The sequence below is a fragment of the Apteryx mantelli genome, chromosome 26, assembly GCF_036417845.1.
Source record: "Apteryx mantelli isolate bAptMan1 chromosome 26, bAptMan1.hap1, whole genome shotgun sequence".
Taxonomy (NCBI): domain Eukaryota; kingdom Metazoa; phylum Chordata; class Aves; order Apterygiformes; family Apterygidae; genus Apteryx; species Apteryx mantelli.
Window position 1 is genome coordinate 9040986 of NC_090003.1, and position 25193 is coordinate 9066178.

At 49.6% G+C, this 25193-nt stretch overlaps 2 protein-coding genes across 3 annotated transcripts; both read right to left on the reverse strand.

Moving 5' to 3' along the window:
- Window positions 1-1095: 1095 nt before the first annotated feature.
- Window positions 1096-12185, reverse strand: YBX1 (Y-box binding protein 1). Of its 2 annotated transcripts, none has more exons than XM_067311266.1 (8): window positions 11883-12185; window positions 11348-11411; window positions 6769-6802; window positions 4319-4408; window positions 3795-4097; window positions 3506-3588; window positions 3139-3416; window positions 1096-1472 (listed from the first exon to the last, which is right to left on the reverse strand). In XM_067311266.1, exons 1-7 carry the CDS (start codon window positions 12028-12030, stop codon window positions 3170-3172), a joined length of 969 nt encoding a protein of 322 aa, XP_067167367.1. In that variant the 5' UTR covers window positions 12031-12185; the 3' UTR covers window positions 1096-1472; window positions 3139-3169. The 2 variants fall into 2 exon arrangements, with proteins under 2 accessions (XP_067167367.1, XP_067167368.1); XM_067311267.1 differs by having other exon boundaries at window positions 3139-3404; window positions 11883-12184.
- A 3452-nt stretch (window positions 12186-15637) lies between these two features.
- Window positions 15638-24776, reverse strand: PPIH (peptidylprolyl isomerase H). The gene is made up of 10 exons (XM_067310876.1): window positions 24672-24776; window positions 23291-23355; window positions 22963-22986; window positions 22796-22840; window positions 22429-22471; window positions 21127-21219; window positions 19586-19673; window positions 18776-18816; window positions 17172-17260; window positions 15638-15831 (listed from the first exon to the last, which is right to left on the reverse strand). The coding sequence occupies exons 1-9, from the start codon at window positions 24735-24737 to the stop codon at window positions 17192-17194; spliced, it is 534 nt and encodes a 177-aa protein (XP_067166977.1). The 5' UTR covers window positions 24738-24776; the 3' UTR covers window positions 15638-15831; window positions 17172-17191.
- Window positions 24777-25193: the final 417 nt, after the last annotated feature.

Sequence of the window (25193 nt, forward strand, 5' to 3'; positions counted from 1 at the left end):
TGCTCCTTGATGGAGAAGTTGTATTTATTACCGGTCATTTATAGCCTGCATTACACATGCACAGTGAGCTGAACAGCATGAGCAGTGACCCGAGTTAGAAACAGCTCTGGATCTCCAGAGAGCCCCAAGCAGTCCCTATCCAGATGGAGCAGCCCAAACACTCATCTAGCTCCCTCTCAAACCCACCTGGAAACTTGCATTTTCCCCCCAACTTGCCCTAAATTCCCCTTCCTAGGCATTAAGACAGCAGCAAATTTGGCAGGACCTCACCTGCGAAAGCACAACGTCAGTGTCACTGAGCAGCAGTACTTTGCACATGTCAAATGACGAGTTGAAGTACCCACACATCACCTCAGTGAGGGTCCTTTTCCAGCAGGGATGCAGCTGAGCTGCTCCAGCAGCTTTCGGAAAGGCATTCGGCTGACACCAAGCTCCCCCATCTTCCTCCTCTGGAAGCCTTTTCACCCATTTGCAATAGGATTGGATTTTTTTAATTTTTTTTTTTAAAACACATTCAGCCTCTGCCTTTGAACCAGCGGTTTTGCAAACCTGAGTTTTATACCCTACAAGTTACCCACGCTACGTAGCGCCCGCTATCAAGGGTCATCAGCATCGAACAACCCCCGAGTCGTTACACCACAAAACACAGGGCACCAGCGATGAAACCACCCACACAACTTGCACAATCCCTGGGAGCATCCAGCAAAAGCCCAGGCCTTTCCCCCCGTTACAGCCCACAGGAAGGGATTGATGTCACCTCTTGGTGCTGTACCTGTCCCCAAGCCACCAGGCTCACAGGCAACAGGAGAAGAGGCTCTGTAGGCCTCCCTGGGTGTTTCCCCACAACAGCCTGTGCCCAGAAACACGTTGCAAATCCAAATAACTCCCGCTGCAGGAAAGCGAGGGAAGGGCAGCCACGAACCCGCTCGCAGTCGCACTGATTTCACTCTGGTCTCATAGAGCTTCAAAGTGAAGAGTGCAGGAGCTCGACATTTTGATAAAGACCTCTAAATACAAAATAAAGCAGGCATTTTCTCCAATCCTCTTACGAGCACTTAACTTACACCCTTTCATATAACAGCCAAGCACACAAAGTAATTCTTTAAGACCTTTATTAACAGATGCTTGCAGTTTGACTTGAAAAAATCAGGTGTATTTCATACAAATTAAAAATGAGGTTCTTAAAAATCTCAACTTGACCAGATATGAAACAATTTAAAAACCTTTAAAGGTGTATTGAGAAAAAACAGGCTTTTAAAAAACGTGTTTATCGTTTCCAAAAGGAGACTTCTTTAGGTAAAAATAATAAAAACCCCATGCTGCATAGATAATGCAGATAGTTCTAGTAATCTGGTCAACAGCAAAAAGCAAGCACTTAAGGTCTTCAGTTCCAATTCTTTTGTTCATTTCTTATTGCTGGAATTTCATTTTCTTTTCTTCTTCATTTCATAGTCTTTTCTTTGATGACTAAACTGGAAAAAGAAAAAAAAGAATCATCAGACAGGTACCAGAGACATAACTACAGGCTTTGTCTACCAAGACCCCCTTGCAGCTTCAGTTCACACAGAGCTAATTCACCCACACCCACGTGGAAAGTCTTATCTACAGCTTTCACACTAGTAAGACACCTTGCCCTTCCTTATCAGACCACCTGCCAGTGATCAGAACTGTCAACTCACTTGCAACACCTATGGCAATGGATTCCAGGAAAAAAAAAAAGCCAAAAAAAAGCCAAAAAACTGCTGAGATTTGCAAAAGGTGGTAGCACAGCCTATTTCTACCTGCAGCTAACAGAGGCAGCATAGCTTCAGAAAGCCACCTCCCAGCCCACAGAAACCACAATTTGTCTTCTCCAATACTCCCAATAGGCAGAGAAGCAAACAAACACATCGTCTCGGTGTTTCTTTGAAGTTTATGATGTAAAGAAGTCATCGGGCTTGTGTTAACCATTGAGATTAACACTAGGATACGACGAAGGTTCACATCACGCACGCAGAAGATGTTGTGCTAAGACTTGGAGAGGTATCGAACAAGCGATCTGAATGACAAACTCAGTAAGATCTAAGCCCTTGAAGGATTGCTAAGCTCTCATAGCTGAAAGGCTTGCAGCTGCAGATGACAAACTGCTGTTCATTGCTAACTCCCGCATTTCCTATTAATCTCATTAATGTCACCATTTATTAGAGCTCACACCAGAGTCTAAATGCATCTTTCCGTTTGCCTGCCTTCCAGGCGAAGAACGGCAAGGGAACACAATAGGGATGGGATATGAACACCGGTAAAAGGAAGTACAAAAGAAAAGGGAGGAAAAACAGACAAGGAAGGTGCCAGAAAAAGCAGAACCCAGGACAGGAACAACCATCCTAGCAGGAAACATATTCCCCAGCTAGCAACACTGCGTGACAGAAGACAGCACCAACCAAGTGCCAAATCACAGCTAGTCTGCCTCGCAATGAAGGCATTTTAGCAATTCACCTTTACGCAATCCTCCCACAAACAGCAAGCCACACCAGTACTTCCCGCTGGGAAAGCCGGGCCCCAAATTGAATGCTACCTCAGATGCACCAGACGCTGCATAAAAAGGACTCCGTTAGTTCTTCCAGCACTTTTTTGTTCAAATAAAAAGCTGCTGCTGAGATGCTCCTGCAAATCCTGTGCCAAGTTATTAGAAATTAACACCTGGAGGTCTTAATTCTGTTCACATCCCTTCTGGGATGGAGCGATAAAAGCTAAGATGCTTTTAGACTTGAGTAAATCCTAGTGATTTTGCACAGGTTTTCTCCTAGCAGAGGACTTTCAGTCACCACACTACGCCAGTACCTCTTGGATCAGTATTTATAGAACTGTCCTAAGCCTGAAATACTGAGGATAACCAAGAGTTTAAGATTAGTAGTGTTCTATGCAATAGGCCCCCTAACAAAACAAAACAAGCCTGCCAGTAACCAAGTCCTCTAATTAATCTGCATTTGACAATGAAGTCTTACAATTCAATTCTGGAGACATTCATTACTACACTCACAACTGTGGCCAGTTTAGTTACATACAATAAACATGCATTAGCGAGAACAGTCCAAAAACTAGCGGGAAATTTTAAAAAAGGCACTCAAACCCCACCCTGAAAAGCCTCCGGACACGCACCCGGATGATGGTAGAGATGGTAAGCCGGTATTTACTCAGCCCCGCCCTGCTCGGCCTCGGGAGCGGACGTGTTCTCAGCTGGTGGTTCGGCTGTCTTCGTCTCTTTGCCATCTTGTGGTTTAGGGTTCTCTGGGCGTCTGCGTCGGTAGTTGAAGTTACGACGGTACCGACGTTGAGGTGGCTGCTGACTTTGGGTCTCATCCCCTTGGTTCTCTTTGTCTTCTTCGTTCCCATCCTCCCTTGGCTGTCTTTGACGAGGAGGACCCCTGAAAGTCAAGCTAGGCTTTAACAATGCAGCATCTGACCATCGCGACGTTCTGTCCGTGTCGCTAAAACGCGAGGTAACCAAAGCCGATCTGCAGCATACCTGCGAAATCGTGGTCTATACCCTCGATACATGTTCTGCCTGACTGGTCTGCCTTGTTCTCCTGCACCCTGGTTGTCAGCACCCTGGAAGACATTGGCCAACGAGCCACCTTAGCCACATGCAAAAGCACATTAACAACAAGCCAACTAGTTCAAATGTTTCTTCTTACTGCTTAACTTCATTGAATATGTCTTGAATATATACAAGGGAACAGGGGGGAAGCTGCATCCCATCACCCTGCTCCATAGGGATCAAGTCAGCATAATATCAGATTTTAGGCAAGCTTTACCTCCACTATCTCTCCCTGCACGGGAGGGTTGGAATATTGTGGTCGACGCCCGTAGGGCCTACGCATATAGTAAGGTGGGTACCGCCGCCTGCGATAAGGACGGCGTTGTTGGGCTTGACCTTCTTGGATGTTCTCTGCTCCTTCATTCTTTTCCCCACTCTCACTATTCTGGTAGTTTTGCTGGTAGTTGCGTGGAGGACCCCTACGACGTGGATATCGTCTGTAATGGTTACGGTCTGCTGCGTATTTACTGCCTTGCACTGGAACTCCACCAGGGCCTGTAACATTAGCTGCCTCCGCGCCCTAAAGAACAAGGATAGCGCGAGGTAAGCAACAAGCATCAAGTCAGTTATAGCACAATATAATTAAGTACCGAGCAACGATTTACGTCCACATAGTAAGACAACGAAAAACCATTAGTCTCCTCGGATGTCATCAGGCATCTACTCAAACCACAGACACCACACCAAAGCCAGCAGACCATGTTTTCCGTGCGAGCTGTAACACTCGAGGTGTGCGCTTACCTTTTCTCCCTCAACCACATCAAACTCCACGGTCTCTCCATCTCCTACGCTGCGGAGGTACTTCCTGGGGTTATTCTTCTTTATGGCAGTCTAACAACATAATATTCCAGAATTACATTTACAGGCACACCATAAAAACACTACATGTCTGAAGTCATTTAAGATCAAGGTGTTTAACTGCTCCTTCAAGAGGACATGCTTAAACCATACTGAAAACCCACAAAAAGCTGTGAAAGTTAACTGCATTACTATAATTCTGGCATATCTGAAACACACAAAGGCATTTTACAAATGTTTAAGGACAGTAAGGGAAGCAGGAAGAGCAATGTACAAATGCTACAGACAAAGGGCACTGGGATGCAAGAACTTTGAGTCCTGTGTTTCAAGTACCATCAGACAGAAATACAGCTTTCAGGATACCTCCTACTAGTTGAAAAAAAACACTCTGAAGAGCTACAAAATTGATACAAACTGGCCACAGTATTCCTAACCAATGTTTAGCATAGAATTCTTCAAAGTATTTGTACATTCCTCTGGAGTGTTTATTTCTAGTCAACATAAAAACCTGCTCTGGCCCTTCCAATCACGCAACTTAGATTTCTAGCCCTCTACTATTTCCCAAAAGAATACAGTTTGCTGTAGCCTACATCCAAATGTGGTTGTCCCAAGCTAGGTCATCACACCAATGGCCAGAAATCACGAGATTTCCTCAATGCTCCCCACATTGTGGTGGAAGCCATAGTATTTTATTTATCAATCACAAAACTATTTAGCTGTGTATTTACACCAAGGATTAGACCTTCCAAGGCAACAGCATCAGAGATGCTTTTGCATGTATACATGCATCTGTATGCTAAATGGCATTACTAGAAAATGCTGCATTTTCTGTGCTATTCAGCAACAGAGCATTTTTGACAAGGGTATTAATGTTCAATAAACACTGCTCCCCAGCCATATTCTGTTTATCAAACACTAACTGAATACAAGCATAACTTCACAAAAACTAAGTATCACTAACAGCATTCCACCAGTTTCATGCCCTAAGAGGGAATAAAATCCACAGCATAATATATTCACAAGTTTCAGCCTCCAGAGCAGCCATTCCAGAGGGAAAACAGGAAACCCTATAGCACTAGTAGCTGAATATAACAGATATTCATGAAAACCAAGCTCGATAATTGGATGGGAAGAAGCATCCATAGCCATAATTCCTAGACAAGCTGATTCATTTCAGCTTACACCCCTAAAACTACTCTATCATGAAAATTGTTAAATTAAAACAAGCCACTACCAAGTTGTGTTTTTAGAAACATACACTGTAGTTACAGTTTAATTTCAGGCCAAGTAATGTAAGTCAAGGTTACTTACAGGTTACTGCACTTGCAAATCAAGTAATAAGTCTGACTGCTTTCCGTCAGGGTATAGATTCCTGCCTGAGTACACAGAAACCTAGTAGAGTCTCTTGGACTTTCTCCACCACCCATTACAGAATAACCTATTATAAACAAACGCCTCTACATTTGTACAACCAATAATTGAGATGTAGCACAGTCAAGAAGTTTAGAGTTGACAAATCAAACTGAAGGCAAAACTCTTTTCTAAAGATTACTTTTTCCTCTCTTGGTGTTACAGCATCAGCAGTACGTGCCTAAGTCAAGGCAAAAGAACAATCCATGGACTTCTAAAGGCAAAAACTAAACCACACTGGGTCAAACAAGAGCACCTGAAGCAGAAAGTATTTAAAAAATACAGAACTGATCACACAGATTCACAGGAAGTCAGACACAAAGGCCTGAAGTCAGTTTGTGCAACACATCTGCTTTTTTATCTCACACTCACTGATCAGAGTGTCTCAGATCTGGTCTCGTTCCCAGAGGACAATAGAGAGTAACCTCCAAGGTCAATGTGGTTTATATACTGCCCTCAGATTGTATTTAAGGGTACCTATCTGCTAAACTGAAAAAGTATCCATTAAAGTGATCCTTGACTTTCATTAGAAGTTTGGAGCAACAAATTCCATAAACAGAAGTTTCCCTTAAAAGTTTTCACCAGCACCTCATTCCTATTACAACCCACCTTATTTTTCTCCCCTCATGCTGCAAGCTTTTTGTTTAAGCTTATTTCCATATGCTTACTTTGTAAGCGCTATACGAACTTGCGAGACAACTTAACTGGCCTTCAAACAGAGTAGACTTGGGGAGTCAGTCTGTTCAATCCTACAAACTTCAGGCCCTGATGATGGATGCATGTGGATATGCGGAATCCCCAAGAAGGTTCTACTTGGAATCCAGCAGTGCGAAATAGTTTTGTTAAAGCACCTTCTTTTGAAAAAATGTGAGGTTCATCCACAACTTCAGCCCTTTTTAGGTAAGGTCAGACACAGCAAACTTCAGAGAGGTAACGTTTCAGTTTTAAGGAGAGGTAAAAACCTGTTCTCACAGAAATCTTACCTGATGGACAAACACATCTTCCTTGGTGTCATTCCTGCAAGACAACATGAAATTGAATTTCAGATGTGAAATGCACAGTAAGTTAGGCCTGGCTAAAATCAATTGCGTGGAATGGGGAGAAAACAGGGAACTGTCAAGACAACCAGCTTTCAGGATCAACCCTGCTCCTCCACCTGCTGTCAACTATTCCCTTCATAGTCTACTGCTTCCAAGTAAAGACATATTGTCAGCTAACCTGTGCAAGGTTCAGAGTGCACACTGAAGTCCAAAAACGTCTCTTATAAAAGCATTCTTCTTCCCTCCCCTCACCCCCTGCATATACTTCTATCCTTCACATCCCACCAAAAGAACAGTTTGAAGAACCACCTGACACTGATCAGTCAGCCATTTCTGATAATGCCCTCAGCATGTGGGAGACATGCCATCAAAAATCTTTGAAAAAACTACTGCGTAACCCACAGATTATGGATTGAAACCAACTCTGAAGGGTCCAGAGAAGGCAAAACAGACAAGTAAACCTTTTCCCAGTTGGGAGACAAACAGAAAACACACCTCCACTGATACACTTTTCTTTCTAAAGACAACTTTACCCTAAGGCAGTAGTTAGAAGGAAAGAAATCAATTCCATTTTAATACAGAGGGAATGTTAAAAAAAAGAGCTATAGTATCACCACTCAAGCATGCATTATCAGATTTCCCATAGGCTACGGTGAGTTTTCAGGAAGAACCCAAACACAAAGACAGTGACCTTGAAAAGACAGTTTCATTGATACAAACTAAGCACAAAATGTTTTTGATAACTATGATATCCAGGGCACAAAATACATTACTGCCAGGGAGGTAAAGCAAGCATAAGCACATGAATCATATGGGCTTTTTACTACCTCTTCACCTGTGACCTCTTTAGCATTACATCCTCTCCACCTTGAGGTCCCATTTAAGAAGTAACAGCATGAGCTGATCAGTGCTCCACCCAAGAAAGGCATTACAGCTATCCGAGTTGCACTTGTAAGCACAGAAAGGGAAGTGCTTGGGTTTCTCTACTGAGAGGAAACAGAAGACAACCAAAGTCCGTACCTCCAAGAATAACCTAAACAAGTATCCAAAAACATCCTTTAAGATAGTCATGCTAGTTTCCACAATTACCACGCTGAGTTAGACCAGACAGCAGACCACAATACTGTACTAAAACCAGTCAAGTTTCTGTTCTGCAATTAAGAGGCGCAGCCGAAACAGCCTTGACATTGGTTTGAGAGCTGTACTCGCCATTTCCACCACTCATAATGAACTTCACTAACAGCCACACATCCAAGCTCACATCATATCTACCAAATATCACTGTGAAATTAATGTCAAGTTATTCCACAGACCAATAACTCAACAGCAAAGTGGGTTTCGTTTCCCAGAATGACTGGTTAAAGCCATAGCAAAGCAAGCTTTTATTAAAATTTGCTCACAACTGGAGAAGTTACAGGTATATACAGAATCAAGAACTTGTCTTTTTTTAAAGTATTCTCCACTATTACTACTGGCTTTGAATCATTAAAATGATTTTTCCAAACAAACTCAAAGCCATAGCTACTCTGTCAGACAGCAGCACAGAATAACATTAACTAGCTTGCTCATGGAATTGATGCCTGGAAATACCTCAAAGGTTACAGAAATAAGATAAGCAAAAAAGAACACTGCATAGCAAGTTTGATTATCAGAAGGCTGCTTATCTCCTGCCCCTAAAATGCAGCATCCAGAAGCCCTTGAAAAGCTAGAGCCTAAACACTTTCTTCTTAGCAATGCAAGATCTCTTATCAGATGCTCCAGAAGCCGAAGATCTTCAGAAAAACCCAGGGACAGGTTGCAAGTAAAACTGCTTAGCACCCTCCATCCATCTCAGTTGGAGAGCAGCTTTAAGAAGCGCTTACCATCTATGCTCTACAAGTGTGGACACCAGACATCCTTGTCCAAGTTAAGATTTTGAACTGTCACACCAGATGCTCATCTTTAAGTCAAATGGAAACTGCATTTTCAAGTAAAGAGCATACTGGAATTTTACACAAGGAATGACTGAATTACACAGAAATAATTCAAGGTGTGTACATGCTTAGTTAAAAAAACATACCGGTTGAGTTTTAAGAACAGCACCACATGAATTCCTGCACCTAGATGGTGTTTTTCAGCAACAACATCTAGAAGCAATTAATGTTTTGCCACTTGGATGGTGTACAAATAATAAAAAGCTATCACTTTCTCAAAGAAAACATGCAGAGAAACCCCATTCTGAAGATCGAACAAGCCATTTAACTTATTTTTGCACTAGATGATTCTCCCCTAAACATCTTCAAAAAAAAAAATCTGTTTGTTTTCTTAAAGGAATCGGATAAGCAAAGGCCACTTTTAAGTCCAGCAGAGCTCTGAATATAAAGTCAGATATCTATGTGAAGCTCCAATTATGGTAATAGGACTAAGTCAGTGACCCGCACGTTCATTTATTATTTTGACAACTGCAAGAAAAACTTGACAGATGCTCAGAATTTAAACGAATATTTCAGAATAGAAATGCACTTCTAACATTAAAAGACAACAGGAAGTATTTGAAGTCAACATGCACCCATGTCAAAGCTGAATTTTAGCTGCAAGCAGATCCAGCTGAGCCAAAGACAAGCAGGAGCTCTCACAATGTCTTCCTCTGAGCAAGCCAGAGAGATTCCCGAGCTGTGGAAACATCCTCCAGTTCAGTTCTCAGACTGCAGCTCTAATCTCTCGATAACATGAGATCATGCTGGGTTTCTCATTAAAATGGCAACCTCAGGGATTAAACAGCTGCCAAATTAATATGAGTGGGGAAACCATTCAGATGTCTTAACTACCTGCTGTTGCTTCCTTGCTTGACTCACATAACTGAGCATTTCCACCACTGAGTGGAACAGGAAGAAAAAGTCTTCCCTAGAGGCAGAGTTTGTGTCCTATGACTTTATAGGCAGTTACAAACGTTACAGATGCTAAAGCCTGTAATACTGACAACTGTTCAATACTTAACATTCAAACTATACATGAAGAAGGCATTTAATTTAATTGGGCAGACTCAGAGTCATGTTTTTAAAGTTACAGACACAAAACCAAGTAAGGAGCTTGGCAGGTATTTAAGACTGGGTCACAAAGTAACACAGCTAGCTAAAAAGGCAATATTTAAAACAAACCTAAATCAAAGGCCCAGTAAAGGCCCTATTACCTCTGCTTGCTTCCCTGAATAAAGATTTCCAAGTCTTTCACCAAGTTCTGAAACATTTGTTTTGAGGGCTCACAGCTCTCATTAAATCTTTCTTCAACTTGTTTCACTCTTAACTCGCTAGAGCTCACATTCAACAACTTATTCTGATCCAAGAGCCTTCTGCTTAGAAAGGAAAGACAAAAACAACCTGTAGGAGGAACTACAGGTATCTCATGGCTTACCCCCTTAGCTGAGTTTCTGATAGATGCTTCCCAAAGAAAGAACGTAGCATTAGGTGTTTAAAAGCAATAGTTTTTAATAATATGGCCTCTGCAAAATAACCCATACTGAAGCACTCCAGAACTGATTTGTAGAGCAATTCTACGCTCCTCTACCAAGTCACCTCGAGACAGCTCACTGCTATGTTAAGAGTTCAGGTAAACACTTCAAACTAAACACATTTTTCATCAATTCAACCCCTGAATCTTTTAGGCATTTGCTTTTTGAGAATTTCTTACACACTCTAGTCTCATGATATATCAAGGTACGAGTTTTTACACATTTCCCCGTGCATTCAGAGATCCCTCAAGAGACCAACTACCAAGTGTCTCAAACAATTGCTTGTGTTGATGTTACTGAACTCTATATAGAGGCTGAAACAAGTATTTTTCATGTACTAATAACCAGCAGACTTTTATACTTTAATAGTAAAAAAGAAAAAAAAAATCACTTAATATAAGAGATATCACTACAAAAATGATTTCACTAAATTAACAAGGCTCTTCCCAAAATTAAAATACTTAAAAATAAATTTAAAAAAAAGCAGCACAATAAGGGTGAAGGATTCTGGAATAGAGGTAGGACGCACCTTATCAGCTGCTCCTGGAAAGTGTCACCAGGCAGGTGGCATTTATCTAGAGCCCCTAGTGTTGTAAGAGCCTAGGGCCCCAGTGTAAAACAGCCAGACATGAGCCATCTGCACAGCTCCCCGCAGCACGCACGTGTTCCTCAGAAGTACACTTGATCTTGGGTCCAACGTCTGCTCGGCCCAGAGGGCAAGTCAAAGCAGTGCTCATTGGAGGGGAAGGAAAAAAAAAAAAGGGGGAAAAAAAATTCCTCTCTCCGCACACTGCGGTGAGAAACCCTGCTGCCCCCGCAGGGCTTCTCGAGGGTGCTGGGGGAGGAAGGGCGAGCTCCTGTTACAGCTGCCCCCCGAGCTAAACACCGAGGAATGAGCACAAGAACAAACTTGGCGCCTGCCTGGAGAGCGGGAGAGCCGTTTTCACGGGGGAAAAAAACAAAAACCCTCCGAGGGGAGCGGAGCTCCAAGCGGCCCAGCTCGCCCCCCCCAGCCCCCCCCCAAACCCTCCTCACCTGTTGATGAAGCCGTAACCGTTCCTTACGTTGAACCATTTCACTGTTCCCAAAACCTTCGTTGCTGCGAAAACACGCGCACGCAGAGACACGTAAGCCGCGGCGGCCTCGCCTGCCGCCGCCCCCGCGCCGAGCCGAGCCGGGCCGGGGGGAGCGGGCGGGCCCCGGCGCGGCGCTGCCGGCGGCGGCGGCGGCACGTGGCGGGGCGGGTCTCACACAAAGGCCCCGCGTGGCGGACATTTTGAGTCGCTCCGCGCCCGCCCCGCCCCCACCCGCCGCCACGCGGGGCCCGGCGGCGCGCGCGGGAGGGAGGGAGATGGCGGTGGGGGGGGGGGGGAGGGGGGAGCCCAACGGTCGCGCGCGAGGCGGCGCGCGCGGGAAGGTGGGAGAAGGGGGAGGGGAGGGGCCCAACGGTCGCGCGCGGCTCGCGCCGCCCTGAGGGGAAAAGCGGGGGAAGGAGAAGAAGGGGGGGGGGGGGGAGCCGCGCCGCCCGCCCGCCCAGGCCCTCCCCGCCGCCGCGGGGCCCTCCCCTCACCGATGACCTTCTTGTCCCCGCCGGCGGGAGGCGCCGCCGAGGCCAGGCCGCTGCCCCCGTTCCCGGTGCCGCCGTTAGGTTTGGAGTCGGCGGGGGCCGCCGCGGGGATGGGGGCGGCGGGCGGCTGGGTCTCGGCCTCGCTGCTCATGGCGGCGGCTGTTCGGTGCGGACGGTGGTGGTGACTAGCTGTTTGCGCCGCCTCCCGCGGTGTGATGGTGACTGAGGCCGGCCGTGGGGGGGCTGCTCCCTGCTCCGGGCTCGCTGAGCTCCGCTCTCCGCTCCCGATACCGATCGAACTGACCACAATGGCGGCCCGCACCGGCTAGCCACCCCGCACGCCCCGCCCCCCCGCGCGGCCATTCGCCGCGCCGCCTGCCCGTCCGGCAGCGCGCGAGCTCATTGGCCCTTCCCCTTCTCCCCGCAGCCAGCGCTGAAACTTCTATTGGAGAAATCGCCTGCCTTTTACCCGAGCCGCACGCCCATTGGCTGCTCCGGCTCGGAGCTGCCAGGCTCCCTATTCTTGCCGGCCTCCTAGCGGGCCCCGCCCCCGAGAGCGGATTGGCCACCGCCGCTGCCGCTCCCGCCCCCTCCCGGGCCAGGCCGGGGAAGTGCCCGGGACCACGTGGCCGCGGGCGCCTCAGGCCGCCGCCGCCGCCGCCACCGCGGGCCGGAGCTGGGACCGGGACCCTGGGCCCCATCCCGGATCCAGACCCCAGGCCCGGGATGTCACCGGGACTCACTCCAAAGGACGCCCCGGTGGCATTTCGCCTTCGCTTGAAAAACGTGGGACAAAGCGAGCGCACGAGCCTGTCCCCGCTCGCCCTTCCGCGGGAGCGAGATGCAATCCTGGCTTTTCCCCCAGGGTGCACAGCTCCCATTAAAAAAAAAAATAATAACAGTCATCGTAATCGGGAGAAACAAGCCTGCAAGTGTTAATTAAAAGTAGAAAATAATGGATCTGGAGACATGACAAAGCTTTTCTCCGTACGTAATTATGCGCAGTTAAAGCATTATAATCAACCTCCTGAGAAATAGCGTGCTCCGAGGGACCGCTTTGCTGCCGGGTAATGAATTGCAGAGGTGCCACGGCCGGCGTTCGAAAGGGCGTCGTGGACCTGGTCTCAAGCGCCACGGTGGGCAGAGGTCGGCAGCTCTCCGCTCGCTCCCGGGAGCGAGGAGGGGGCAAACGGACCCGGCCTCGCACGCTGGGACGTGGGAACTGACTGACGCGCTCTTCCCGTCCCTCGGTGTCGGCTGCATCCCGTCGTGTTTGCGTTGCTCTCTGAGGAGCTGGGCTGATTACGCTTGCCTGGGCAGTTGCTCAAGGTAAATGCCTCCTAATTGAGCCGTTTGAGAGCCAGGCTGTAGCCTCAGGTCAGAGGTCTCTTTACAACAGCCTCGTCTTTAATTAGCCCTTTCCTAAACATCCCGTCCTTCCTTCTCAAGGGCACTTCTCTGCCAGAGCCGGAGGAGGAGGAGGAGGATGCGGGAGGCAGCATCCCTCAAGGTGCCCGGCTGGCCAAAGGATCAGCTCACCTTCACCGAAGCCGCCTCGCCAGGCAGGGACTGGGGAAAGCATGAGCATGGGATGTTTTATCTTGAGGGAGCCTTGCTCAAAAGCCCATCTTTTGTCTCCATCCCCATCCCCAACCCAGCAGCACACCCTTCGCCTCTTGAGGATTTAGCGAAGAGCCCGCTCCACCTGACACGTCCGACAGGCAGACCCGGAGCCCGCAACTGCTCCCGCTGCTTCGGGCTGCCCGATCTGCCGCCCCGCGAGGCCAGCGGTCTCCCACGGACAAAGTGAGCGAGGGAGAGAGGACGCACGATGCCTCAGTGAATAAACACCGTGAACCTGGGTAATTAGAGGTCGGACAAAATAAAGGGACAGTTGATACAGGGCTTGATTAACGGCCTATTCGAAAAGAGCACTGTAATTACCGCCAGCCGATGGGGGTTTATGGACATAGATCTCATCAGACTAACTTGCCGTCGTCTCCATGAGATCTCCAGCTCGGCCAAGGAAGGGAAGAGTTTTAATGCGATACACTTCTGCAGGACATTTGCATCAGTATCGTGACCCTGATTAAGAAACTAAAATGATATCAAAACAGGACGATGCTTAATAAGTCAGTTAAAAAATATGTCTTAAAACGTAATGGCAAATGGGAATCCACCATGCGAGAGACCCTACGGGAACTCTGAGTTATTGATCAGTTTTATCAAAGATTTAGAAGACGTTTTCAAATCCCGATGCACCTACAGAAGCAAACGTGGCCTTCCCGATGGCTAGTGACTTTACGCCAGGACATGGCAGTCTTTTGGGGGGCAACACCGCAAGGCCGAGAGGCTGACGTGATCCTCCGATGAGTAAAGAGCCGGTCAGAAACACTGCCGCGTCCACAGTTTAAAGAAGATGCTGGAGCTCAGAGAGAGAAGAGCGATCGCAGGATGGAAACATCTGCTCTACGGCAAGAAATTCCAGGATTTGCTCAGCATGAGATGGCTGAGGGGTGACTTCGTCGCTGGGAATTAAACACGAAACTGTGGTATTTGAGAGAGCTTTCAACCCACAGATGAGAAACAGCAAGATCCATAGGCTGGAAAGCTGAAGCTCGACACATTGGGAGTTGAAGACAGACATGCATTTTAAACAGGAGATATAATTAACCATTGGAACAACTTCCAAAGAGGTTGTGAAGGATTCGCCACTGCTGGATATTAATTTGGGGAAGTCCTGTGACCAGTGCTATGCGGGAAGTGAGACTAGCTGATCACAGCGATATAAATACATCAGGCTGTGAAAGCGCTGCTGAGCCTGGACCCAGAAATAGGCTGGTTTCCCTGGTGAAAAAGCACAGTGGATTTGAGTATCCGCAGCCAGGGCTGCGACCCTCCGCGCTGCAGCTGGCGAAAAGAGCTCCCCTGAGCGGCCTGGAGCTAAGCTCGTGCCTCAACCCCACGAGGAAGAGGTGCTTGAGCACGTTCCCCGAGCAGGAACGACGGGTGAGTTCATCTCTTTTCAGTCACCGCTACTTTACGGCTCTTTTCTGGGCCCAATCTTCTCCTCCATATGGGGAATTTCGAACCCTTAACTCATAGGAAAGAGCCCTACGCTCTTTTTTTGGGCCTGGAGAGTAAGGGGATGGCGCGCTTTATGTTTCCTTCGTTAACTGACTGTGCCGCAGGCAAGAGGAGGTGAGATGCCTTGGGCTGGAGAGGAGGGAGAGCGAACATCCTCTGCAGCCAAGCAAGACAGAAGAGGCGTTGTCCGACCTCCTTTATATTTAATTTGCCAGCCGAGAAAACTCACCTTGGAGCTCGTCCCGCAGCAGGGAGACGAGCTTGCAACCCCAGCCTCTGCGAGGAGGAAGGCAGTTTTCCCAGCAGCCTGCAGCCCTGCATGGGCACTCTGCAACCAAGGGGAATAAGGAGCCCGGATTTCTACTCCGGAAGCGTAATCGTTCCCTGGGTCCCAGCCCAAAAGGCCTGTGGTGATCACTCCTAAAACACACACTCTAAAACGTATCATCCCCATGGCCTAGAACTGGGATGTGCTGGGGAGGTTTCACAAATGCTTGTTTATGCTCCTTTCACCCCTTCAGGCCCCTTTTTTCCCCCCCATTTCGCCAATGCCCCTCACTGCCACGCTCGGGAAACGTCCCCTATGGAATCGGCCAGAGATAACGCACGTGACTAAAGATGCTACGGCCCTGCTAGCCGGAAGAGTCCGTCCCCAACATGTACTGCACACATGTTTAACAAAATGCTTTATTTACATTTCAACATGTAAAAAAAAAAAAACCCAAGGAAGCATGATAGATGCCAATTATTAAATAATTTCAGGAGGATGTCAAGAACGCGGGTCTAGCCTGCGGAGGAGACCGGGGCAGCGGGGCAACTGGAACCGCTCGGAGCCGGCACGCGCCTCGCCGCCAGCGGAGGAGCACTGAAACGAAGCAGAACAAACAGCTCGGAAATGCCGGACTGTCACCCCTAAGCCATCCTACGAGCAGCGCGACTGTGCGGCGACGCTGGGTACCACTACAGCCGTATTCCAGTGAGTACTACTTGCTGCGTGTGCTAGCTCACGTCAAGCTTGTCTGCGTGACCTAGGGGACCCAGAAGTCCTCGTGGGACTCCCTGCAAGGGAATCTGTTACTAACGTCATCCCCATTTTCAGAAGCATATAAATGCCACAAAAGTCAACAGGAAAATGGAGGAATGGTTACATTCCCCATCGTCACTTCATCAAATAGGGGCTCCCAAGTATCTGACGCGCTGCGGATCTGAAAGCCTTTATTATGGCAGCGGGGATGCATCTTCATGAGTAATTCCAGATGCCTTTGGAAATCATTTCATGGAAGGTCAAGAATTGTGTGGAGCTGCTTTTGTCACTGCCTGCCTGCTGAAATTTGAAATATCAGCAACCAAAAGGCTAATACAGCAGATTTTTGACAAGCTGCAGCCTGACACATCAAAATCTGGACAGATTTGTTTAAATGGCTGGGTTTTTAACGGTGAAGTGGGCGGAAAACCGCCGACAGAATACTGTATCTTAGCCTCAGCTCTGTCTCACGCCTAACGGTTTACCCAAAATGAAGCCTGACCAAAGGCCAGGCAGAGTGGAAGGGTCATCGTAAACCCTGGAAACATCGCCCTTTGGGTGAGGACAGCAGTATTTTTCTGAATTAAGGGGGAGACTATGTAACATGATAACTCTCGGCCCTTCAGTGGCGGCACGAGCACAGTCCCGTGGCTGTGCTGAGCAAGGACTGGCTCAAGTCCTCTCTTCCTTCAGCACTTCTTTTCGTCGTCCTTGCCTCTCCCACACGACGGGATGCTCTGCTTTCTGTAGCAATCGGAGAGTTAACCAACCTGCAGGTCAAAGCGACCCCCCTCCCATCCCCCCAGACTGCCTGGGTAATACCAGCTGGTTTCCAGTTGCAGCCTCCTTTCACCCACTGGTTTCTGAAGCTGAGGCTTCAAGGCAGCCTAACCTCATCCAAGCCAGGGCTGCCGTGACCCCATCTTCCCCTCAGCTGCCACTGCAAAATCCTGTTCCTCCCTTGTGCTGCCTTTGGTACTTGAGCAGCTCAGAGGGAAGCCAGCTCAGGGAATTGCGCTGGCAAAAAATAATCCTATTAGAGAAGAGTTTTCTGGTGGTTCAGTGAGCTGAATCTGCTCTCTGCAGGCTCAGATGAAAGCAAAAACTAGTCAAGAGAGAAGTAAGGAGCAGAGGAGCCCACAGTTCAATTGCACTGGGTGCTGCAAAAGACAGAGACTTACCACACTTCTCTTTCATCGCTTTACATTTCCCCACACTGAGAGATCACAACTGGCAGCTTGGGTTTGTTATTTGGACCCGTAGGCACGTTCTGGGAACAAACGAATACATAACGTTACGCATTATAAAAACACAGCGAAGCCAGTGAGCGACAGGTGCTCGAAGACCGGCTAGGAGGGGTCCGTGCAACATCGGGAACACGGAAATCTGGGCTCAGCTCCGAGTAACTCATAAGCACCATCACGCGTTTTGGCAAAGGATCCTGCCACAAGCCAGTGAACCCTCTTTGTACACTGAGGTTTGGGACACAGATCTTGACGGGGAGGGAAAGGACAGAGCAAAAACTGAAGAGCTGCTCATGAGCTAACAGCAGGCGCCGTGTCACTTGAGGCTGCTCGGGCTCGAATCTTTAAAGCTACTAACTACAGCTGCCACAAGCAAAGTAAACTTGTATTTGCACAGAACGGGGAGCTAAATAAGAGATAGGCACAAAGCATCCCTAAAAATCACGCAGCTGAACTACTTCTGCTGGACCTGGCCACTATTAAGTCTCGTATTAAGTCTCTGACATATTTCCTTTAATTTGCCCCTCGCTGCAGTGACATGCATCCTACAAAGCAGGACACCATGATCCTTCCATCAGCGCTCACAGAAGGGCTTTTGGCAAAGGGGGTCTGCAAGGGATATTTCCTCTTTCGCCTGTAGCCACAGGGCAATTTCTCCTCTAGTTTGGCGATGCTACACCTCCAATTAGCAGTGTAACTGTGTAACCGCACTACTTAGGTAGCTAGCGAGCAAGCCCAACGTAGTTCACCTACAAAACAAAATCGCTAAAAGAGGGCGAGCGACAAGTGGATTGCATCGTGCCGTCGCTCCTTGCACGAGACCTTGTCTCAATACCTAACAGTTTTCAGCTCTCTGTTCTCCCCGCTTTTTGGATTCTCCGATGGCAATCGGAGGCCCTTGCGTGTGCTTCCTCGCCCAGTGCAAGAGCGCGCCATACAGCTAGCGCCGGCTGTCCTGGAGAACGCAGTGCTGATTTATTAAATCTACTTGCGATCCTGCCGTCACACCCAGTCACGAGTTATTTCAAACAGGGTAGCAGCCATCACCCCCGGGTGTATTTATCTGCAGCTCATGGAAGCCCATCAGAGGGCTTGTTCAATTTTTCTTATTAGAAATGCTGATCACAGACCAGCTGAACTGATGATTTAGCATCCACTGCGTAATCCCATGCAGTGACACAGAAGCGATCCGCTTTACGTTCTTGTCTGAATTGCTGAGGGAACGACTTTTCAATGCAGCTTCGCAAACAAACCCAACGCATCGCAAATAATGTCACGAGGACGCCATCCCTGCTCAAAAACTAACTGGCCATCACAGGGGCACCGCATTTCTAAAGTTCATCTATACGACACAGCCTCTGCCTCAACAGATCTCCTATTATTTTATAACGATGATAACTGATAATACCATTTACCATCACTAGTATTCCCTGCTATCCTGTACACAGGCACTGGGAGAGAACAGAACAATCCCTGTTTCTCCCCCATGTTATTTTCCAACATGGACATTCAGAGAGAAAAAAAAGGCAAATTCAACTTACTTCAATTTTTCTCATGACCAACAGCCCATCGATGATTTTACCTAGAATGGGAAAAAATATCCATTTCAATAGGACCAATTTTTACCTTCTCTGGCTCCCAATTCATCACATCTGCACGAATTCTTGTTCTTCCAGAAAAGCCTTGTGCAGTGTGCAGCAATTGGGCACTTTGGGCTTTGTCACCACTCTCTAAACTGATAAAGGAAACGATCCCTCTCCAAGCATTTTCTGCGTGCAGGACAGATTAAGCGCATTTTCCCAACCCAAGGATGCATGTAGAAATCTCAATTTTGAGACCTTTGCCGACTGTGTTGAATTACAGCACATCGATATGACATTTGCAATGGTGCAAAATTGACAATGACTAATTTCAGTGTGGCTTAAGAATTGGAAGCAGTGGTAAGAAGTAGGACGTTGGCTTAAGGCCAGGCCTTAAAGCGCTACAGCTCAAGAGGCAGCACACGAAAAGGGAGCAGATGTGGTTTCGTAAGGTCACTAGCCAAAAACCTCTGCTGAGAGCTGAACTTGGTGCCAATCCCACTCTCTGGCAGCAGAACGGAAAGGTATTCCTTCACCCATCTGTCCCTCTGCACCGGCACAATTTACATGGTCACACGATACACGGATCGAGGAACTGATCTGGATTAAAGCTAACTTGGGGAAAAAATGTTTCGTTTCCACAGTGACCCACCTCAACATCTGGCTGCACAAATACCTCTGCCTGCATAAGGAAGAGGGAAGGAACAAGCAGTCCGCGTTCCTTTCTTTCAGCAGCTGGGCCACGGAGGACGTCCACGAGCAGGTACTCACCAAACACGACGTGTTTCCCATCCAACCAGTCACATTTGGAGCACGTAATGAAGAACTGACAGCCGTTGGTACTTGGACCACTGTTTGCCTGGGGGTTGAATACAAAAGTACTCAAATTAGGCCTTCCCAACGCTGAAGGCAGAGGCAGCTCAAATAGGAAAGAGCTGTTGCTCTCAAGCCAGCCTGGGGTTATTTTTAGCTCCTTGCTACACAAACCGAAGGAAGCAAGATACGCATCTGCAGGGAGTACATTGTGCTGGGAAGTGGCGCATCAAGTCCGGTCCTGCCGGTGCGTGCGAGAGCCAAGTCACCAATTTTTTCTTATATTGGTACAAAAGCATGATCAGCACAAGACTGTGCTGAAACCTGGGCTCTAGAGCAAGCTCCTGAAAAAACGCTCAGCTTTCTGGTGATTACTGACTTACTTGGAAGGTGGCCTCAGAATAAAAAGGTTTCTGTTCGAAGGATCAGCATGAGAAAGCCAGCAATGATATTGGCACGGGGTTGACAGGAACGGCGTGACGAAGGGAGCAATTCACGCTCGAGTGCAAGACCCAGAGCATCCATCCTCTCCTGGGGAAACATCTCTACAACTCTTAAGGCCATCGTGATTTTTCAAAGCTCTTTTGCCACCCAGGAGATACGAGACCATGCTCCCGCGCTGACAACGAGTCGCACGAGTCCTGCGGCTGCAGGACCGCAGAGGACGTGGCTCACACTGAACCTGCTCCTTAGCGCTAACCAGCTTTGCAACGGCTGGGACGGTCCCCGGTTTGGTCCAGCAGGACGACTCTGGAGCCGTGGGGCTTCAACACGAAGCCAGCAATAGCAGCGTGGTATCCTTGCTCCCACAGTACGGTACGCTGCTTGCTCAGTGGTTCCATGACGCCTCCTTTTGGGCCATGCTTTGAACTGAATGAATAACTGATCCAAAGAATAAAAGCCCAAAGCAAGTGCTTTTAAGGGCAGGGCAGCTAGAAGAGCTGGGGAACAAACAGTTGTGGAGAGGAACACTTCAGCACTGGCCCCAGCTGGTTTTGTTGCAAAAAAACAGTGTATGGTTCCTACCAAACAACATGCAACAGTTGCAGTTTCTCCTACTATGTATATGTTACAGGAAGTATACATTACAAAAGATACCATGGTAACACTGCTATTGCTTTGAAACTCCCAAATCTGTTTTGTTTCATTATTGCTGAAATCGGTGTTTGACAGCGGTATCAGGGAGGGAAAAAAAAACCCCACTTGCCACAGTACAAGATCTGCAAGAATCGAGCTGTTGTAAAAGCAGATCAAACCAAGCCTGCCCCAGAAACTCCAAGAGATGAGGAGAAAACAGTGGTGCAGGATCAGGACTTTTGTTTTACTCAGTACATTAATCCCTGAGTAATCTTCTGACTAGTACTTAAAACACAGGTCTTTCCAATCTGGAAGCCAACGGTACAGGTTTTTGTTGTCTGGCCAATAACTTTTACATTCAACAGAAAGGCACAGAGAAAGCGCCAAAAACTTTTTAGTCTTCTGGTTTGGTTTATACTCACCATCGAGAGCAGACCAGGAGCAGAGTGTTTGAGCTTGAAGTTCTCATCTGCAAAAGGACCCCGGTATATACTGGCTACTCCGGTGCCGTCTCCCTGCGCGAGAGAAGTGCCCGGTCAGCGACGGCATGAATTTAAAATCCCCCAACAAAAGGACACTGTTAAACTAAGCCCCAAATCGATGCTGTACCGCCGTTTAGACACCACCGGTGAGCACATTCAGACGTTTCGTCTCTAAAGAGGAGTGGCGACGGGTTTCTAATGACACGGTACGTTATTTGTCACCCCTACGCCACGTAGAAACCTGCGCTCGGTGTCGTACGGGAGCGACGGGCGCGGTGAGGGTTGAATCCAAGCCTCCAGGAGCGAGGTGGAGGCTATACAAGGCCTGGTACAGACCCACCTGCCCTTCGCGGACGCTCCAGGGAAAAGAGATGGGAGAGAGGGCTGCGGGCTGGGGCCACAAGGAAAGCAGAAGTGGTCATGTGGAAAGAGATGGTCGACTGCGCTCGGTTCTTTCACCTTATTTTTGGTGACTTTACTGAAAACAGGGAAGTGATCCCTCCGCTCAGCTGTAAAGCTTGCTGAGCTTCAGTGGACGTAATAAAACCACGGGGACATTCGATCAGCGTGACGATTGGGGACTGCCTGAAAACCTGACGGGGCTGAGCCACGCACTCGGCAGTCAGTTCTCTCAGCTTTCGCAAAACTGAGTTTTGTGTTCAAAAGCTTTTTTCCGTCGTCCCCCTCAGATCTCAAGCGGTTCTGGAAATGAAATCATTTTCCCAGGTCCTAGGGTAGCGAAGACACCCAGGGATTCTCCGGCATCCCAAAGAGTTTGCTTATCCCAAAGTCACTGCATGAGCAACACCATAGGCACCGACGGTCTTTTCTACTTTGAGACGATTCACTAATAATAGAGATTAATTTTGATTTAAATATATCCTGGACTAGACACTAGGATACATGCTCAGAGTCTCCACAAAGCCAACAGAAATTCGTAGGGTTTTTTGCCTCGTGGACAGAAGAAAGGAGAAGGGCAAAGTAAAAATTCCCTGCAAGTTTGAAGAGCCCCTAGCCAGGCTGTCATGCTGTTTTAAAGGGGAAATATCGTGGAAAGATTTGTTTCCAAACACATTATAGCCTGCTGCAGTAAGATGGTAGGAATGCCGCAAGGAAACCTCCAGTTATTACGGGATACCTCCTAAGAGAGGCAACAGATATAGCAAGTAACTATGGATCCCGGGAAAGAGTTGCATATTGTACCGTGCAGGAAAAGTACAAGAGAAATACAGAAGTACATACGTTTACAAAGTCACCTCCTTGGATCATGAAATCCTTTATTACCCTAAAAATAGTAAAATGATATTTATTTCTCAGTCAAAAAACGTCTTAAGCAGCTTACTATGTCAGAAAAAGGAGTAATTTCTCGCAACCAAAAGAAATCACCAGGATCTGTAAATACTACAACGTAAAATCTACACTAAATATTAACTACAGTCTGATATAAAGTAAAATTTCCCTGCTAAACATGGGATAGAGATGATGCCAGCAGTGCCCACTTCTCCGTGCTTAAAAAATACCTCCCAGACTAATAAAACCTTTCAAGCAGCTCTCAAATCCGTTCCCAGCTCATACTGCTATTAAACATCTCAACCAAAGCAGAAATTACCTGTGGAAAGTGCTTCCTTTATAACCTATAGGGACACCGTCTTTCCTACGAGGAAATAAAAAGGAAAAATCATCGCAACTTACTGGATATCCCCCCACAAAACCCTCCCGGTGGGATTTGCCGGCGGTGCCGTTTGCGCTACCTCAAAGGAGAGTCGAAGCACGTACCTGAATTCACCCGTACAAAACTGCCTGGAAAAGAAAAGGTACAAAGCAGTGGAGCATGAGTCACGCTCGAATTCCTAGGACGCGAACCGTGTTCTACAGAAGGAAAAACGGCAGGGTTGTCCCGAAAGCATCGGGAATGCCGCCAACGAAAAACGGGAGCTGTGGGGAACCGCTCGCCGTTTCCATTTCAAAGGGGGGCACTTCCGCGGTCGAGGAGGGTCCGATATTTAACGCCGGGGGTGTGAGGGAGAGCGAGAGCGGCGGGGGGCACCGGAGACACCGGGAGGCTCCGGCCGAGCCCCCGGCAGCGGCGCCGGCTGCTCCTCACCTGAAGTTCTCCGCGGTTTTGGGCACCACATCAGCGAACAGCTCGATTTTCATGCGGCCGACCTCCTGGGGGGGCGGGGGGGGGTCAGCGCAGCCTGCCGGGCCCCTGCCGGTATCCCCGTGTCCTTCCCCAGGCACCAGAGCAGCTCCCTCCTGCTGCACCCCCCAACCCCCTCCCAGTGCCCCCCCAGCACCACCGTAACCCCCTCCCAGTGTCCCCCAGCACCCCAACCCCCTCCCAGTGCACCCCAGCATCCCCCGACCTCCTCCCAGTGCCCCCCAGCACCACCATAACCTACTCCCAGTGCTCCTCAGCATCCCCCGACCCCCTCCCAGTGCCCCCCAGCACCCCCGTAACCCCCTCCCAGTGCCCCCCAGCACCCCAAACCCCTCCCAGTGCCCCTCAGCATCCCCCGACCCCCTCCCAGGGCCTCCTAGCACCCCCAACCCCCTCCCAGTGCTCCCCAACACCTCCATAACCCCCTCCCAGTGCCCCCCAGCACCTCCATAACCCCCTCCCAGTGCCCCCAGCATCCCCCAACCCCCTCCCAGTGCTCCCCAGCACCCCCTGTAACCTCTCCAGTGCACCCCAGCATCCCCCGACCCCCTCCGGTGCTCCCCAGCACCCCCCAACCCCCTCCCAGTGCTCCCCAGCACCCCCCTGACCCCCTCCCAGTGCCCCCCAGCACCCCAAACCCCTCCCAGTGCCCCCCAGCATCCCCCGACCCCCTCCCAGTGCCCCCCAGCACCCCCATAACCCCCTCCCAGTGCCTCCCAGCACCCCCAACCCCCTCCCAGTGCTCCCCAACACCTCCATAAACCCCTCCCAGTGCCCCCAGCATCCCCCGACCCCCTCCCAATGCCCCCCAGCACCCCCATAACCCCCCCCGTGCTCCCCAGCACCCCCTGTAACCCCCTCCCAGTGCCCCCCAGCACCCCCCAACCCCCTCCCAGTGCTCCCCAGCACCCCCTGTAACCCCCCCAGTGCACCCCAGCATTCCCCGACCCCCTCCCAGTGCTCCCCAGCACCCCCCTGACCCCCTCCCAGTGCCCCCCAGCACCCCAAACCCCTCCCAGTGCCCCCCAGCATCCCCCGACCCCCTCCCAGTGCCCCCCAGCACCCCCATAACCCCCTCCCAGTGCCTCCCAGCACCCCCAACCCCCTCCCAGTGCTCCCCAACACCTCCATAACCCCCTCCCAGTGCCCCCAGCATCCCCCGACCCCCTCCCAGTGCCCCCCAGCACCCCGACCCCCTCCCAGTGCCCCCCCCAGCACCCCCATGCAGCCCCCCCCCCCTCCGCCGCAAGCCCCCTCGCTCCGGTGCCCCCCCCGGAGCTCCCCCGCCCCCGCCGGAGCGCGGAGCCGCGGCGGCGCCCCGCACCTGCCCGCCGATGGAGACGTCGAAGAAGACCACGGGGTTGTTGGGGTTGGAGGCCAGCACCGCCATGGCGCCCGGCCCCGGAAGCGGAAACGGCAGCGGAAGCGGAAGCTGCCGCAGCAGCGGAAGCGGAAGTTGTCGCCAGGCCCGGCGTAGGGGCGCCCGGGCGGAAGGCGAAGGCGGCGGCAGCTCGGAGAAACCCCTCGCCCAAAGCCCCTCTCGCGCCTCCGTTGCCCGTGTTTCGGCCGAACCAGCCGCTCGTGGTGGAGAATGATCTCAGCCGCGGTGACGGACCGTGGCCTGGTAAGAGGAGCGATTCGAGCCTGGGCTCTCTGGTGCGTCGCGCGTGGCGGGGGGTCTCTGCCGGCGGCTCTGCAGACCTTCCGGGGGGGGGGGGTGGCCGTTGGGGTGGCCGCTGCCCACGCGCGCTTTCTTGGAGGTGTTTCTTCAGCTCGCGGTGGGGTGAGATGGATGGTCTTTGGCTCTCCCAGGTCTCCACGGCCGGGCGGAGGAGGAAGGAGGGCT

Excerpts from the sequence above, each read along its gene's own strand:
- YBX1 (XM_067311266.1), bottom strand. The coding sequence starts at position 12,030 with ATGAGCAGCGAGGCCGAGACCCAGCCGCCCGCCGCCCCCATCCCCGCG. Across the intron at positions 3,589-3,794 it reads TGCAGGGAGAGATAGTGGAG|GGTGCTGACAACCAGGGTGC; the intron begins GTAAAGCTTGCC and ends AATGTCTTCCAG. Across the intron at positions 3,417-3,505 it reads TATAGACCACGATTTCGCAG|CTTGACTTTCAGGGGTCCTC; the intron begins GTATGCTGCAGA and ends GTTAAAGCCTAG.
- PPIH (XM_067310876.1), bottom strand. The coding sequence starts at position 24,737 with ATGGCGGTGCTGGCCTCCAACCCCAACAACCCCGTGGTCTTCTTCGAC. Across the intron at positions 22,987-23,290 it reads AAAACCGCGGAGAACTTCAG|GCAGTTTTGTACGGGTGAAT; the intron begins GTGAGGAGCAGC and ends TTTCTTTTCCAG. Across the intron at positions 17,261-18,775 it reads TGGTCATGAGAAAAATTGAA|AACGTGCCTACGGGTCCAAA; the intron begins GTAAGTTGAATT and ends GTTTGTTCCCAG.